Source organism: Ambystoma mexicanum, chromosome 2q, assembly GCF_040938575.1.
Source record: "Ambystoma mexicanum isolate Mex_15411 chromosome 2q, UKY_AmexF1_1, whole genome shotgun sequence".
NCBI classification, from domain to species: domain Eukaryota; kingdom Metazoa; phylum Chordata; class Amphibia; order Caudata; family Ambystomatidae; genus Ambystoma; species Ambystoma mexicanum.
In genome coordinates this window covers 1,421,116,101-1,421,134,710 of record NC_090924.1, presented here as the reverse complement: position 1 = coordinate 1,421,134,710, position 18,610 = coordinate 1,421,116,101, and the positions used below count along the sequence as shown (strand labels likewise).

The 18,610-nt window shown below is 46.7% G+C and overlaps 1 protein-coding gene across 4 annotated transcripts in view; it reads right to left on the bottom strand.

The window, feature by feature from the left end:
* Window positions 1-1,400: 1,400 nt before the first annotated feature.
* The window catches only part of LOC138570210 (Krueppel-like factor 5), a 141,886-nt gene continuing 124,676 nt past the window's right edge, over window positions 1,401-18,610 (bottom strand). For 3 of the 4 annotated variants that reach the window (XM_069648932.1, XM_069648933.1, XM_069648934.1), the window contains one exon: window positions 1,401-16,120. In XM_069648932.1, the coding sequence (XP_069505033.1) occupies window positions 15,942-16,120 (179 nt within the window). In that variant the 3' untranslated portion in view covers window positions 1,401-15,941. The remainder of the gene's footprint in view (window positions 16,121-18,610) is intronic. The other variant, XR_011303423.1, reaches the window with a different exon arrangement.

Sequence of the window (18,610 nt, the reverse complement as noted above, 5' to 3'; positions counted from 1 at the left end):
ATGAATGCAGACTATACAAGTTACATCCAGAAACATTGTTCCATCTCTCTCTAGACTGCCCAGAATTGAGACTCCAAAGAAAAAGGTTTGGGCAAATTTCGTATGCGATGTACAACTTTGAGTCCAGTTGAATGGTGGTCTGTTATACTTAAAGGGGAGCAAGTCTCTCTAACCTTGGCGGTGTTGCCATTTCTGAAGGAAGTCTTCATTTTACTGGAGGAAAAGGAAGATCCTTAGTTACTCCCGCTCGGCGCCTATTGGAACTGAGAATTAATCTGTGATTTTCTTTGTTTTCTTTACTTATTTTTTTATTTGCTATTCTCTTCTCTCGTTCTATGTTCTCAATTAAGAACGCTGGGAGATATGATCCCTTCTGAAGATGTGTGAAATGTTTCATTTTTGTTTTTCCTTCTCTGTTTCATAATATTGGTTTTTGCTTTTCATTGAATTTTAATGAATTTTACTTACTACCTGGTGCAATGTTTATATGGTTTGATACCTAGCTGTAAGGTTTATATTCTAGACCAAATGCAAATTTTAAAAAAATTCAAAAATAAAATAGCGCCTTTCACCATTGGTATGGTCTCAACGTGCTGTAGGTGGAACGCCCTCAGGGACCGCAGTCCAGGTAAGTGTACATGGTCAGAGAAATAGAGCGTGTGTGCTCTAGGTATTTGTGCCGCTAGGCCGGGTTTATCGTGGGGGCTAGCTGCATTCCAACGCTGAAGGTGGTGTGCAGAGTATGCAAGCCAGGAAGTATGTGTACAGCTAGGCCGAATATGTCGCGGAGGGTAGCTGGTGTCTACGGAGAAAGGTTGGGGCCATCCCCTGGGGATTTGTCAAGGGCCTGGGCTTGACATAGAGTTTTGTTAATTCCAGCGGGGATGTGTCTCTCACAATCAGGTATTCATCAGTTCACTCATTAACGCGCGCACACAGGGACAGGCACGCCACACACAGATGAGCGGTATCTAACACTACTCTACCGGTGAACATGATGAGAGAAGAGGTCTCTGGGAGCCAGAATCAGCCAATCAGAGGCACCGCTGTGGAGTGGAATTCAGGTTCGAGAGAGAGAGAGAAAGAGAGGGAGAGAGAGAGATGAAGGCATGCACTGAAAGTGACACAGGTAAAGATGGAGGGATACTGGTCTGGTAGTGAGAGAGAGGGAGGGAGAGAGGGAGAGGGGAAGAGAGGGGGACAGAGGGGCAGAGAAGGAAAGAGAGAGAGAGGCAGAGAGAAAACGAGAGGGAGAGAGACAAAGAGTGAGAGAGGGGGAGAGAGAGAGAGAGAGAGAGAGAGAGACTGCCTTCTAAGACTGTGCCCTGCATCTGGTCAGTTATCCTTAATTATCCCACCGTTCACCTCCAGATGGCATAATGAACCAGTCCACACAATGCTTTGCTTACCAAGTTTGTTTTATTACAGTCTTGTTTTAAAAAACATGTACATCTTTATTTTATAAAAATCCATATAATACTCGAGCATGGAATCAGCATACCTGTGTACAGTTGATTAGTTTAGCTTTTTTCAGAATGTTGTATGCTGTGCTCCCAGCGCCTGGGAGGGGCATTTGTCTTCCGCGTCATACACATCCCAAATAACTTTAGAAAGAGCTGTCTGGCTTCCCTGAGGAGGTCAGAGGTCAGGCAGTTGGAAGAAGCGTCAGAGGAGACCCTATCACACATGTCTAAATGCCCAAAAGGCAACAAGCGTAGAAAGCGGCAAGGACAGCAGGTGGGGCGATTCCTCAACAGGCTGGCAAGGTTGGGGCAGGTTCAGTCACATGGCAGGGTCTGATTAGCCTATTCTGTGACTGACTCTGCCCTCGCCCTGCTGGTTAACAGAAGTAAAACCCTGCTGGTTTGTATCCCGATTTCCAAGCGCTGGTGCCCACACATAGCTACCTTGCGCCTGCTTAACATCAGCAGCTGCTTAGTGGACTGCAAGTACCACAATGCACTGGGCAGCAGCTGTTGAACGAAGGGCATCATCCAGTGGAGTGAATTTGCATGCCATGAATTAATTGGGCAGAGCAGCAGGGGCCTATTAAAGACATTGCAACCGACTTAAATATATCATAGAACAACCATTATAATATGTGTTTATAAAGCACATTATCACTCAAGCCTCAGAGCGCAGGTACAGCCGGCTCTGCTGTGATGATGAAAGGTGGAGTCAGCCCAGCTGGGATTTAAACCTGTGACCTGCAGGTTAGACAGACACCCCCACTGACAGATGATACATTAAAAAGTCTGGCTCACATTGTAGCCTGGCCCCAATTGTCCATCTGAATCCGGCACACGCTTGCCTTGCAGAGCACGCATGCGCACGCACCCTCACTGAAGACATAGGCGTGGCGTATTGCGCATGCATGCGCACGCACCCACGCTGAATGCTTAGGGTTTAAGGGTTATTGATTACCTTCTGAAGTTTCCATTTTTTTTTTGCTGACGGTGGAGAAACGACAAAGAAAACCTGCAAAAGAAATTTTAAAAAACACACCACACGAAAACATAACAATTCAGGAAAAGCGGCCACTGTTTTGGCTCTGCTGGTGTCCCCCTCGCCCCCGTTTCTTCTGTTTTTGTTCATTGTTTCCAGCAAACGCGACTTAAAGTCAATATATAAAAAAAAATCTGTACAACCTCGTCCTTATTTACAGTGTCGGCCCCGCAGGCAGAAGATGTGTGATATCGTCAAGGGCTTGATACAATGAGGGCTTCTGGGAGTGAATGGAGTGTCAGAGTGAGTGCTGCTGTCGGTGCACGAGATGTCACCATCCCTCCAGCGACCTTTTCCCAGGCGCCTTTATCACTGGATACCCTACTAGGGCGAATTATTGCAGCGATAACTCGAATCACCGACATGTTGGTGGTTCCCGTCTCACCAGCTTTCTAATCTTGCTGGAAATGTGTCCAGAAATGTTCCGCCTTCATAGCAAGTCCCACTGCCCTGGTGAGGCCTGGCAGGACGCCGAAGGCCAGTGTGGCCTGTCATACGCTTTTCTACTTCCGGGTCACTTGTGCTTGACATTGGATAAACGACTTTCTTTATATTGCCGTGCTGTGGTGGGTGGGGAGGTGATGACGGGTCAAGCCATAGGGTGTTTTGTGTCTGGTAGGAGGTCGTAAGGATATTTTGGGATGTATTTATTGAGACCATGCCCCGAAAAGCGACTCATAAATATTTGGGGTTACCAAAATTTCCAAGTACATCTCACACTAGTAATGGGGCTAGCCGATAGGGTGGGCGAGACTGATTATTTACTTGTATATTAGGCATATGACTTCAGTAATGGGGTGCCAGGCACTACTGTGCACAAGGCCTTGTCTGTGCACAAGGTGCTATCTGTGCACAGAGCCCCATCTGTGCACAAGGCCCTACCTGTGAAGCAGAACGGGCAACCTTTTAAGCCCTGCTCCCCTGAGACGCATAGGCTCCTCTGCTTGAGCCCGTCCCATTGGGGTTCAAGTTGCACTATGCATAGACTCTTATATTTAGTCCCTCACGCCCCTCCCAAGTTGATGGAGAGAGCTAAGACACACAGGGGTCCAGTTCTAAAAAAGAAAAGGGGGGGGTACTCATTAACATACCAATATAACGTGGCGTCACCAGAAATTAGCATATGTAGGTAGTCCCATTTTGTAGGAATACTTGAATGCTCTAAATACATTTATATGATGCCCTGAAGAAGAGCATGGGATCGGAACACCTGTTGGCTTAGTTAGCAGCGAAGGCTTTTTGTGAATAAATAGAACCATATATTACATTTCATGGATGAGTTAATGTTTTTGAGTCATTACAATTGATTAATGGCACGCATGGAGTAGAGCGCTGTTAGGAACCTAATCTCACCTCTTTCAATGGTGTAACTCAATTTCTGGGTCGTCAGGGAAGCGTCTGGTATCTTTAGTTCCTCTGCAACACCCGATCCATACTTTCCTAGTATCTAGCGCATGAATAGGGTTTGGTTCCCAAAAGTAATATATGGGTTTTATATGCTTAAAGGGCTTGAAGAAAGGAGCTTGCAGTTTGCGTGATGCAAGGCAATGTATAGGGCTAGCAGACTCAGTGAGTGTGTGTGGCTCTTAAATGGTGGTTGATGTACGTGCGGCGCGTTTGAGTGTGTGTGTGTAGGTTCTGCAAGAGGTGGATGTGGCAGCTTTTTTTTTTGAGGACTCCATGGCAAGCCAGTGGCCACTGTAATTCATTTAGAGATGGGGGTTGGATGCATTGTGGCATTCCCACGGTCGGCACGCTGTATTCTGGAGTTTCTGTGGTATGTTCACGGTTGGCAAATTATTCTCTGGCATCACGGTGGTATCCCCATGATTGGCACGCTGTAGTCTGGTACTACTGTGGTATCCCCATGGTTGACACATTATAGTCTGCCATTACTGTTGTATCCCAATATTTCCACTGGATAGTCTGCTTTTACTGTGGTAGAAGGATGGTTGGCAAGCTACACTCTGTTACCGTTGTGGTATTGCCATGGTTGGCACATCATTGTATGGCATTACTAAGGTATTCTGATGTTTGCCACACTATAATATGGTATTTCTGGGTTATTCTCGTGGTTCCACATAATAATATGGAACCACTGCTGTATTACCATTGTTGCCACTGTATAGTCTGGTATTTTTGGGGTATTCTTATGGTTGCACAATACAGTCTGTAACCACTGCTGTATTACCATGGGCGCCACTGTATAATCTGGTATTTCTGGGGTATTCTTATGGTTGCACAATACAGTCTGTAACCACTGCTGTATTACCATGGGCGCCACTGTATAATCTGGTATTTCTGGGGTGTTTGTAAGGTTGCACATTTTAGTCTGGAACCACTGCTGTATTACCATGGTTGCCACTGTATAGTCTGGTATTTCTGGGGTGTTCTTATGGTTGCACATTATAGTGCTGAACCATTGCTGTATTACCATGGTTGCCACTGTATAGTCTGGTATTTCTGGGGTGTTTGTAAGGTTGCACATTTTAGTCTGGAACCACTGCTGTATTACCATGGTTGCCACTGTATAGTCTGGTATTTCTGGGGTGTTCTTATGGTTGCACATTATAGTCTGGAACCACTGCTGTATTACCATGGTTGCCACTGTATAGTCTGGTATTTCTGGGGTATTCTTATGGTTGCACAATACAGTCTGTAACCACTGCTGTATTACCATGGGCGCCACTGTATAATCTGGTATTTCTGGGGTATTCTTATGGTTGCACAATACAGTCTGTAACCACTGCTGTATTACCATGGGCGCCACTGTATAATCTGGTATTTCTGGGGTGTTTGTAAGGTTGCACATTTTAGTCTGGAACCACTGCTGTATTACCATGGTTGCCACTGTATAGTCTGGTATTTCTGGGGTGTTCTTATGGTTGCACATTATAGTGCTGAACCATTGCTGTATTACCATGGTTGCCACTGTATAGTCTGGTATTTCTGGGGTGTTTGTAAGGTTGCACATTTTAGTCTGGAACCACTGCTGTATTACCATGGTTGCCACTGTATAGTCTGGTATTTCTGGGGTGTTCTTATGGTTGCACATTATAGTCTGGAACCACTGCTGTATTACCATGGTTGCCACTGTATAGTCTGGTATTTCTGGGGTGTTCTTATGGTTGCACATTATAGTCTGGAACCACTGCTGTATTACCATGGTTGCCACTGTCTAGTCTCGTATTTCTGGGGTGTTCTTATGGTTGCACATTATAGTCTGGAACCACTGCTGTATTACCATGGTTGCCACTGTCTAGTCTCGTATTTCTGGGGTGTTCTTATGGTTGCACATTATAGTCTGGAACCACTGCTGTATTACCATGGTTGCCACTGTATAGTCTCGTATTTCTGGGGTGTTCTTATGGTTGCACATTTTAGTCTGGAACCACTGCTGTATTAGAATGTTTGCCACTGTATAGTCTGGTATTTCTGGGGTATTCTTATGGTTGGCCATTATAGTCTTGAACCACTGCTGTATTACCATGTTTGCCAGTGTATAGTAGGTATGTCTGGGGTATTCTTATGGTTGCACATTATAGTCTTGAACCACTGCTGTATTACCATGTTTGCCACTGTATAGTCTGGTATTTCTGGGGTATTCTTATGGTTGGCCATTATAGTCTTGAACCACTGCTGTATTACCATGTTTGCCACTGTATAGTCTGGTATTTCTGGGGTATTCTTATGGTTGGCCATTATAGTCTGGAACCACAGCTGTATTACCATGGTTGCCACTGTATAGTCTGGTATTTCTGGGGTATTCTTATGGTTGTACATTATAGCCTGGAACCGGTGGCACTGTATCATCTTGCATTACTCTGTTATTTCCATGTTCAGCTCAAAGTATTCTGGGATCACTCTGGTATTCCCATGCTTTCCACCCTACAATCTGCTTGTGGTATTTGCTGGTTGCACTCTGTTATTGCTGTGGTATTCCTATGTTTGGCACTATACAGTCTGTCCACTCTATAGTCAGATTTCACTCTGGTATTCCCAGGGTTGCCACATTATAGTCTGGCATCTCTGTGATATTTTCTTGGTGTGCACACTGCAGTCTGGTAGCCTCATGTTTTCCACATTATAGTGTAGCATTACTGTGCAATTCTGGTCTTGCCACTGTAAAGTCTCACATCACTGTGTAGTCCCATGGTAATGCTCTAGATTCATCACACCGGTAGTACTAATGTATTGCTCTGTGGGTACCTGAGTGTGGCACACAATGCCCCAGTAATATTTTTAGTTTGGGCTAGCGACACCTATATGCCAAAATGATTGCATTAGTATATATAGGGAGAAATGGCATATGAGGAGGAACAAACAGCTTGTAGGTGTTATTTGGTCATTTGCCCTCCCATTGACTGCCCATGTCCATACACATCCGTATGGCCTTTCCTACCCAGGTCCTGCTCCTCCCTGCCCAAACACCTCCTCATGGGAACTCGCTTTAATCAAACCTAACCATCAAACCTTGTGCTTGAAGTGCATGCCAGTGTTTTTTTTCAAAGCAGTCGAAGAGTTAATGACTTAATTGAAGTTGTAAACACGCTAATGTGTAATAAAAATATATTAACCAGGTCTGCCTTCAGCCACTCAACTGATAAGCACTATGCGTGTCCATCACAGATGGCCTGTTAAAAACAAGCATTAGCAAAGCCAACAGTTTTGGTTTGTGTATAAGTATTAGGTATTTGCCAGGAACTGCTATTAGATGCTCAGGTCCTCAAACCAATTTACACCTGCTACCAACAATGGCCAGTTAATACCACTACAGCAGTGCTTGGCAAGTACCTTTCCAATGCTTACACAAAAGCCCAAATTGCTGGCATTGCCAATGCTTGTTTTCTTCATATGCAAATACTTTGGGGTAGGCACATTACAGTCTATTACTCCACATGTACGTTGCCTTGAATGCAGGTCACTTTAGTGTATTTGAAATGTAAGTATGATGCCAATTATTACTGCCCTAGAATGGTAGTATTCCTGGTGCAGTGCATGCATCTGGCACAGTAGTTTCCAGCAGAGTGGTCATTACTGTCCTAGAATGGTAGCATTGCTGTTGCAGTGCATGTATCTGGCACAGTAGTTTCCAGCAGAGTGATATTACTGTCCTAAAAAGGTAGTATTCCTGTTGCAGTGCATGCATCTGTCACAGTAGTTTCCAGCAGAGTGTTTATTACTGTCCTAGAATGGTAGTATTCCTGTTGCAGTGCATGCATCTGGCAAAGTAGTTTCCTAGAATGGTAGTATTCCTGTTACAGTGCATGTATCTGGCACAGTAGTTTCCAGCACAGTGATTATTACTGTCCTAGAATGGTAGCATTGCTGTTGCAGTGCATGTATCTGGCACAGTAGTTTCCAGCAGAGCGATATTACTGTCCTAAAAACCTAGTATTCCTGGTGCAGTGCATGCATCTGGCACAGTAGTTTCCAGCAGAGTGGTCATTACTGTCCTAGAATGGTAGCATTGCTGTTGCAGTGCATGTATCTGGCACAGTAGTTTCCAGCAGAGTGATATCACTGTCCTAAAAAGGTAGTATTCCTGTTGCAGTGCATGCATCTGTCACAGTAGTTTCCAGCAGAGTGTTTATTACTGTCCTAGAATGGTAGTATTCCTGTTGCAGTGCATGCATCTGGCAAAGTAGTTTCCTAGAATGGTAGTATTCCTGTTACAGTGCATGTATCTGGCACAGTAGTTTCCAGCACAGTGATTATTACTGTGCTAGAATGGTAGTATTCCTGTTGCAGTGCATCCATCTGGCACAGTAGTTTCCAGCAGAGTGTTTATTACTGTCCTAGAATGGTAGTATTCCTGTTGCAGGGCATGCATCTGGCACAGTAGTTTCCTAGAATGGTAGTATTGCTGTTACAGTGCATTTATCTGACACAGTAGTTTCCAGCAGAGTGGTTATTGCTGTCCTAGAATTGTAGTATTCCTGTTGCAGTGCATGCATCTGGCACAGTTGTTTCCAGCAGAGTGATTATTGCTGTCCTAGAATGGTATTATTCCTGTTGCAGTGCATGCATCTGGCACAGTAGTTTCCTAGAATGGTTATTATTCCTGTTGCAGTGCATGCATCTGGGACAGTAGATTCCAGCAGAGTGGTTATTACTGTCCTAGGATGGTAGTGTTCCTGTTGCGGTGCATGTACTGGCACAAGTAGTTTCCAAAAGAGTGGTTATTGCTGTCCTAGAATTGTAGTTTTCCTGTTGCAGTGCATTTATCTGGCACCGTAGTTTCCAGCAGAGTGGTTATTACTGTCCTAGAATTTTAGTATTCTAGTTACGGTGCATGTACTGGCACAAGTAGTTTCCAGGAGAGTGGTTATTACTGTCCTAGAATGGTAGTATTCCTGTTGCAGTGCATGCATCTGGCACAGTAGTTTCCAGCAGAGTGGTTATTACTGTCCTAGAATGGTAGTATTGCTGTTGCAGTGCATGCATATGGGACAGTAGTTTCCAGTAGAGTGGTTATTGCTGTCCTAGAATGATAGTATTCCTGTTGCAGTGCATGCATCTGGCACAGTAGTTTCCAGCAGCAGTGGTTATTGCTGTCCTAGAATGGTAGTATTCCTGTTGCAGTGCATGCATCTGGCACAGTAGTTTCCTAGAATGGTTATTATTCCTGTTGCAGTGCATGCATCTGGGACAGTAGATTCCAGCAGAGTGGTTATTACTGTCCTAGGATGGTAGTGTTCCTGTTGCGGTGCATGTACTGGCACAAGTAGTTTCCAAAAGAGTGGTTATTGCTGTCCTAGAATTGTAGTTTTCCTGTTGCAGTGCATTTATCTGGCACCGTAGTTTCCAGCAGAGTGGTTATTACTGTCCTAGAATTGTAGTATTCTAGTTACGGTGCATGTACTGGCACAAGTAGTTTCCAGGAGAGTGGTTATTACTGTCCTAGAATGGTAGTATTCCTGTTGCAGTGCATGCATCTGGCACAGTAGTTTCCAGCAGAGTGGTTATTACTGTCCTAGAATGGTAGTATTGCTGTTGCAGTGCATGTATCTGGCACAGTAGTTTCCAGCAGAGTGATATTACTGTCCTAAAAAGGTAGTATTCCTGTTGCAGTGCATGCATCTGGCACAGTAGTTTCCAGCAGAGGGTTTATTACTGTCCTAGAATGGTAGTATTCCTGTTGCAGTGCATGCATCTGGCACCATAGTTTCCTAGAATGGTAGGATTCCTGTTACAGTGCATGCATCTGGCACAGTAGTTTCCAGCACAGTGATTATTACTGTCCTAGAATGGTAGTATTCCTGTTGCAGTGCATCCACCTGGCACAGTAGTTTCCAGCAGAGTGTTTATTATTGTCCTAGAATGGTAGTATTCCTGTTGCAGGGAATGCATCTGGCACAGTAGTTTCCTAGAATGGTAGTATTGCTGTTACAGTGCATTCATCTGGCACAGTAGTTTCCAGCAGAGTGGTTATTGCTGTCCTAGAATTGTATTATTCCTGTTGCAGTGCATGCATCTGGCACAGTAGTTTCCAGCAGCAGTGGTTATGTTGTCCTAGAATGGTAGTATTCCTGTTGCAGTGCATGCATCTGGCACAGTAGTTACTAGCAGAGTGGTTATTGCTCTCCTAGAATGGTAGTATTCCTGTTGCAGTGCATGCATCTGGCACAGTAGTTTCTAGCAGAGTCGTTATTGCTGTCCTAGAATGGTAGTATTCCTGTTGCAGTGCATGCATCTGGCACAGTAGTTTCCTAGAATTGTATTATTCCTGTTGCAGTGCATGCATCTGGCACAGTAGTTTCCAGCAGCAGTGGTTATTGTTGTCCTAGAATGGTAGTATTCCTGTTGCAGTGCATGCATCTGGCACAGTAGTTTCTAGCAGAGTGGTTATTGCTCTCCTAGAATGGTAGTATTCCTGTTGCAGTGCATGCATCTGGCACAGTAGTTTCTAGCAGAGTCGTTATTGCTGTCCTAGAATGGTAGTATTCCTGTTGCAGTGCATGCATCTGGCACAGTAGTTTCCTAGAATGGTATTATTCCTGTTGCAGTGCATGCATCTGGGACAGTAGATTCCAGCAGAGTGGTTATTACTGTGCTAGGATAGTAGTGTTCCTGTTGCGGTGCATGTACTGGCACAAGTAGTTTCCAGCAGAGTGGTGCTATTTTGATAGTACAGCTGCAGTAATCCCTGTGTAAGGTCCTATATGTGCATGTAGGTATGGGATTTATGTAACTCTAACCTAGCTGGGAAGCGACAAAGCAGTATGCATAAGGTTCCCTTTCCCAGGGGTTACAAAGGTATGGCACAGGGGTGGCAGCAGTAGCTGAGATGGTCAAGGGGACTGCAAATGGGGAGAAGAAGGGTTGAGTGGAGCAATCATCAACGAGGGATTGGGTTGTATTTGTAACAGATGGCACAGTATGTGTTGGTGTAACCCTGAACTTGCTATTCCATTTCTCACATCCTGCTATCATGATGTTATTTTGATGACACGGGGCTTTACCTGGCACAGTATAGGCTGCTCTTACTCTGACATTGCTGTGGTATTTCTTCAGGCATGGCACTTTACACCCTGCTGTTATTCCGGTGGTGTGGGACTTTACTGGGCACAGTATGGGGTACTGTAACTATGACCATGCTGTGGTATTTCTTCAGGCATGGCACTTTACACCCTGCTGTTATTCCGGTGGTGTGGGACTTTACTGGGCACAGTATGGGGTACTGTAACTATGACCATGCTATGGCATTTCTTCAGGCATGGCACCTTACACCCTGCTGTTATTCTGGTGGTGTGGGACTTTACTGGGCACAGTATGGGGTACTGTAACTATGACCATGCTATGGCATTTCTTCAGGCGTGGCCCCCTACACCCTGCTACCATGCTGTTATTCTGGTGGTGTGGGACTTTACTGGGCACAGTATGGGGTACTGTAGCTCTGACCATGCTATGGCATTTCTTCAGGCTTGGCACCTTACACCCTGCTGTTATTCTGTTGGTGTGGGACTTTACTGGGCACAGTATGGGGTACTGTAACTATGACCATGCTATGGCATTTCTTCAGGCGTGGCCCCCTACACCCTGCTACCATGCTGTTATTCTGGTGGTGTGGGACTTTACTGGGCACAGTATGGGGTACTGTAGCTCTGACCATGCTATGGCATTTCTTCAGGTGTGGCACCCTGCACCCTGCTGATTTTCTGGTGGGATTGGACTTTACTGGGCACAGTATGGGGTACTGTAGCTCTGACCATGCTATGGCATTTCTTCAGGCTTGGCACCTTACACCCTGCTGTTATTCTGGTGGTGTGGGACTTTACTGGGCACAGTTTGGGGTACTGTAACTATGACCATGCTATGGCATTTCTTCAGGCATGGCACCTTACACCCTGCTGTTATTCTGGTGGTGTGGGACTTTACTGGGCACAGTATGGGGTACTGTAGCTCTGACCATGCTATGGCATTTCTTCAGGCTTGGCACCTTACACCCTGCTGTTATTCTGGTGGTGTGGGACTTTACTGGGCACAGTATGGGGTACTGTAACTATGACCATGCTATGGCATTTCTTCAGGCGTGGCCCCCTACACCCTGCTACCATGCTGTTATTCTGGTGGTGTGGGACTTTACTGGGCACAGTATGGGGTACTGTAGCTCTGACCATGCTATGGCATTTCTTCAGGCTTGGCACCTTACACCCTGCTGTTATTCTGTTGGTGTGGGACTTTACTGGGCACAGTATGGGGTACTGTAACTATGACCATGCTATGGCATTTCTTCAGGCGTGGCCCCCTACACCCTGCTACCATGCTGTTATTCTGGTGGTGTGGGACTTTACTGGGCACAGTATGGGGTACTGTAGCTCTGACCATGCTATGGCATTTCTTCAGGTGTGGCACCCTGCACCCTGCTGATTTTCTGGTGGGATTGGACTTTACTGGGCACAGTATGGGGTACGGTAGCTCTGACCATGCTATGGCATTTCTTCAGGCTTGGCACCTTACACCCTGCTGTTATTCTGGTGGTGTGGGACTTTACTGGGCACAGTATGGGGTACTGTAACTATGACCATGCTATGGCATTTCTTCAGGCTTGGCACCTTACACCCTGCTGTTATTCTGGTGGTGTGGGACTTTACTGGGCACAGTATGGGGTACTGTAGCTCTGACCATGCTATGGCATTTCTTCAGGCTTGGCACCTTACACCCTGCTGTTATTCTGGTGGTGTGGGACTTTACTGGGCACAGTATGGGGTACTGTAGCTCTGACCATGCTATGGCATTTCTTCAGGCTTGGCACCTTACACTCTGCTGTTATTCTGGTGGTGTGGGACTGTACTGGGCACAGTATGGGGTACTGTACCTCTGACCTTGCTGTGGCATTTCTCCAGGTTTGGCACCTTACACCCTGCTGCCATGCTGTTATTCTGGCGGTATGGCGCTGTCGTTGGCACAGCATAGGCGGTTGTAAATCGAACCTTGCTATGCCATTCCTCCAGCTGTGGCACCTTACACTCCGCTACCGTGTTTGGCATGGGGCGCTAGTTGGAACACTATAGACTGCTGTAACTCTGTCCTTGTTATGGCATTCCTCCAGGTTGGGCAGCTTACACACTGCTGTCATGCTGTTATTCTGGTGGTGTGGGGCTGTAGTTGGCATAGTATGAGTGGCATTCCCCGGTTTTGGAAACGTACACCCTGAGTACTCCAGTGTTACTCTGTAATTCCCATGTAAATGCTCTGGATTTGATACAAAAGAACATTGGAATTACTCTAATGTTCCTATCAGAAGGTTCCGGAGTATTACTCTATCATTTGGCCAGGACTTTCTGGAGTTTGCACAGAGCTGTTGTGTTACTCGGGTATTTTAAAGGGAATTCTCTGGGCTCGATACAGGAAAACCTAGTGTTACTCTGATTTTCCTACGGGAATGCGCTCAGCTTGGCACAGATAACTCTGTTACTCTGGTATTGTTGAGGGAATGACAAGGATTTGGCAAAGAGTACCCTGGCATTGCTATCACAATAATACTCTGGTGTTGGCACAGCATGCTCTTCATCTGGAATTGCTCTGGGGTATTCTGCATTTGGCACGCTGCAGTTTGCCTTCTTGCGATACTAGTGTGGTGTTGCTGCCAGTTAGGCACGCTGTGGCAGGCCCTGGAATCCACCATCACTATTACCCACCCATTGCTGAGCGACATTCAGAAGGGATTGCCCTTGGTACGAGGTCCCAGTCACTAACTGAAATTGCATCCCCCCTGGCCAGAGTGAGACCTTGTCTACCAAGGTAACACACCTGGGAGTAACCTGACATCTGCACAATGACGGCAAGGCCCTAAACAATACACTGAGATCAGAGGGCGCTCCCCGAGACGCCCCATGTTCCTGCAGCTGGCCCAGCTCCCGAGTCACTGCCTCCATACTGACGCGGCCCCCAGACATGAAATGGTCCTTAGCCAACCGAAGGACTTTGCACTCTGCACAATGAACTCTTTGCACTTCTCTCATGGATGTAGAACATCATGGCAGCTGTAAGACCACCATTTGGAATGTTACAGAGGAAACTGGCATCTTAGTGCAGCCAAGACCTAGGGGCTGGGAACATGATCCCTGGATCCCAAGACCTAGGGGCCGGGAACATTATCCATGGATCCAAAGACCTAGGGGCTGGGAACATTATCCATGGATCCCAAGACCTAGGGGCCATGAACATTATCCGTGGATCCCAAGACCTAGGGGCCAGGAACATTATCCCTGGATCCCAGGACCTAGGGGCCGGGAACATTATCCCTGGATCCCAGGACCTAGGGGCCGGGAACATTATCCGTGGATCCCAAGACCTGGGGGCCAGGAACATTATCCCTGGATCCCAAGACCTGGGGCTGGGAACAATATCCATGGATCTGAAGCCCTAGTGCCAAGAACATTATCCCTGGATCCCAAGACCTAGGGGCTGGGAACATTATCCCTGGATCCCAGGACCTAGGGTCCGGGAACATTATCCATGGATCCCAAGACCTAGGGGCTGGGAACATTATCCATGGATCCCAAGACCTAGGGGCTGGGAACATTATCCATGGATCCCAAGACCTAGGGGCCAGGAACATTATCCCTGGATTCCAAGACCTGGGGCCGGGAACAATATCCATGGATCTGAAGCTATCCCTGGATCCCAAGACCTAGGGGCTGGGAACATTAACCCTGGATCTTACTCTTTTAGTTCCTTCAAGGTGTATGTAATGTTGTTAAGTGCTTTTAAGTGGCCTAGGTATGCCATGGAACACTCTACACAAAAACAAGACTTTCCTGTGATTGTAGGGACTCCCTGTCCCCTCCTATTCAGGGGTTTGGGCACCATCGTCAAGATGGAAGAAAGAAGCTTGCAACCAGCGGTAGTCCAGCGTAAAGAACAGGAGGTCTCCTGGTCAGGCTCCGAATATTCCTCTAGGTCCGACAGCCTTGGTTCCCATCTCCTAACTTCAAGCTGAAGGCCTTGAGGTGGACAAGAACCCCAAAGTGGACATGGTGGGACACAGATCGTGGTCAATCGGGGAAAGGCCAAGTGCTTGTAGAAGGTGACCACAAGTCTGCACCTTCTGCCGACTCTTCAAACTGCTGGTCTCGCCACAAAGGCTCACCCCCAGGTTTAATTTCCATAGAAATAGAGATGTCTAATCCCCCCACTATCTTGTTAACACAAAGGCACTGCACTGTTCATGTCGTGGAACATAGCATTGAGCAGAGCTTCATGGTTCACCAGGTCCCACCCTCTCCTCCGGTACCATTGCACACACCTGGCATATAACAGCATCATGGCATGGCTGCCTGATAAGACCAGGTCATTCTCTTTCCACCATGGGTCTTGCATGGCCTTTTCCACCCCAACAGTCATCATGGTTTGTCCTGGGTGGACGTGGCCTCTTGGGGGCTTCTTAGTCCATGGTCCCCCTTCTTCTCTTGTCCTCTGTTCTTCCTTGAACTTTGCTTTGGCGGTCCTTCCTCAAAACTGCGGTGGGCCTCCCTCAGAACTGCGGTGGTCCTCCCTCAGAACTGCGGCGGTCCTCCCTCAGAACTGCGGTGGTCCTCCCTCAGAACTGTTGCAATGGAACCCTGAAGGACACAAGCATGGCTTTTCCTTGTAAATGAGTTTGATAATAGAGTCAGAAAGGCCCCACATAAATAAGAGGGGTAACATGGCTGCCCGTGCATGTGCTCACGAAGACGGTCTCCGCCATTTTCAGCAGCGGACTCCGCTAGAAGTTCTGAAAAAAAGACCTCAACCAGATGTCCTCAGGTAAGAGCAGTCTTACTCTGAGAAGGTGCATGCCTCTTCCTTGTTGGGGCGGAGCCATCTCTTCCTTGTTGGGGCGGAGCCATGTGCACGCAGAGGGGAGGGGGTTGGGGCGCCTATGCTCTGAAAGTCGGACGTCTGATCCTATGTACAGAGGACGCTCCTTATGGAGGGTGGTGGCCACCTCAGTTCTGATGCCTCTTCATGTGCAGGGCCAGGTGGTCCGAGCGCGAGAAGCAGCGGCCGCATGCCGCACACTTGAAGGGCTTGGCGCCGGTGTGCTTCCGGTAGTGCCTGGTCAACTCGTCGGAGCGGGCGAAGCGCCAGTCGCAGCCTTCCCACGTGCACTTGTAGGGTTTCTCACCTGCAACGAAAGGGAAGAGGGCATTAGGATTGTATGGCAGGTGGGCAATAACATGTGTTTGCATATTACAACCACACATACATGATGCGTACGTCAATGACAGAGAGCTTTTTGTAAACCTAGATCAGTGGTATTCAAACTGTGGGGCGCGACTCCCCGGGGGTCCGGAGCCTCATGTCCAGGGGGTCGCACATCCACAGTCTGAAATTGTTTTATTTTTTTATTTTTGAGCCTAGAACCTAGACTTTAAAAACCCAAAGAAATCGGCTATCATTACACTTAAATATTTTCTGTCTAGATTCTAGACAGAATGAAATGTAGTGTGATGACAGCGTATGCAGGTAAATGGGACCATTACACACGGCGAAGACCAGATTTAGCATATAGTATAATGGGAAAGCTACAGCAGACAGTATTGCAGCTCTCTACAGTACCACACCCTCTGAAGCTAAGAGGGAGAGAGGCATATACTTGTGATGGGAAGGACTGTAATGGTATGTAATGTGTAGAACCAGAGAGAGGCAGTAATGTAATCGCTATAAAGTATCAAACGCGTCTGATGCCAATAGAGAAAGAACAGGTGGACATCTGGAATGAGAAAGGCTGAACTGGATAGGAGAACGTCATGAACCTTGTTACAGTTACTACAAATCAGTCACACCTTTGGTATATCAGCTATCTGAAAAAGCACAGGGCTGACATAGAGAACAAAGATGGTGGTCGAATTGTTTTTAGGCTAAGATTGAAATTCTCAAAGAACATATTAATTTTCACGCCCCATTTACAGATCTGAATGCTACTTGTTCAACCACCATTGTTAGTAATTGTAATTGGTTATTTATGAAGCGCTTAATACCCAGAGGTTTCTAAGCCTGGACGCGGGGATCGAACCTTGTTTCTCTGCGCCTTCTTGCTTCGAAGGCAAGTGCGTTGCCCCTGAGCTATCTCCCCGAGATAGTACATCCTGCTTTGTGACTTCAAACATGTGTTTTCCATCAACTTGGATAACATCCTTCAGATAGGCCACCGTTCACGCTCTCTGCGGGATACCTGCTCAGCAAGTTCTTAAACATGTCTTTCCCATTATTTAAGACCAAATGAGAGGAATAATTAATCTTGCCCTTATTTCTGTCACTATCCCACATGATTTGAAATATATGATTGTTCTACGTGTGACAGAAAAGCCTTCACCACATCCAGGAATGTAATACTTCAACAATGAAGACTTTGCTCAAACGGAGTGAATTGTCAGGGACTTCGAACAGCTGGCGTTCAGCCGCAATCTCCGCCACTCACAGAAGATCGAAGCGCCTGGATACCCAGTGTGAAAGCGCTACACATGCTGCCGAGTACAAACAGAGATATAATTGCGAACCAATTCTCAGTAAGATGCGGCTGAGACTCGGACAGACTCCCGAAGTATTACGGCTAGCATGCACGCAACCTGCAGTGTTTGGATTCAGCAGCCCACGTCGGATGCCTGACATTCCAAGTCCTACTAAATAGCTGTGGCTGTTTAAAAAGTATATTTAATACGATTCTCTTTGGGTAAAAGGGTCTTCATACCCTGCGCACTTGTGACATACTGAACCATTCCATTCAGCCTCTTTAAGTTCCAGTAATCTTGGGAATTGGTTCTGAGCCTACTGCGTGTTATAGATTTATATTATATTTATTTTAATTCTTGGTGACCCGCCACATCGCCCGTCGGCCTCAGGGCGCTCAAAAAAGACAAACAGGAGACAATCAGAGTGAGAGAGACAGATTCAAAGCAGCGTCAAAGGACTGGGCCTAAGTAAATTTTAGTGGCATTATCAGTTTTTAGAACATAAATGGATCATAGAGAAATACAGCAGCTGTCACCGATGACCGGTAAAAAATAACACGCCTTCCTCCTGGGCCCCCCAGTGCAATTACAAACGGTTTGGCTTTTTACAAAATTTGTGCAAAAAGTGTGCTCTAAAATGCTTCATGTTAAACCATTTAAAAAAAACGATTCATGGGGGGAGAACCCCCCGCCAAACCCCTTTTGATTGGTTTGGCTCCCTCGCTGTGCTCTGTCGCTATGACATATCTGGAGGAAATATGTATGCCCCTCCACATCAAAAGTTCACCAGCGGGCACTGGCCCTGGGACAGTGCTGGGAGCAGGGTGTGGGGAGCCCAGGGACTGTGGTGGGAGTAGGATGGGGGAGCCATGGGTCTGTGGTGGAGTGGTGTGGGGAGAGCCCAGGAACGGGGCTACGAGTGGGAGGAGGGTGTCCCGAGACTGTGATGGGAGCAGGTGGGGGAGCCCAGAGACTATACTGGGAGCAGAGTGCAGCGACGGTGCAGGATAGTTCATAGCCATTTGGACTTACTTTACCTTTGGCATTTTTGGAGGGGCACGACCTGCTCACAATATGCTCAGGGGGGCCCAGGCCAAAAAAGTTTGAAGACCAGTGGCCTAGATGGCCACTTCCATAAAACAAGTGGGAAAACTACAGCTGTG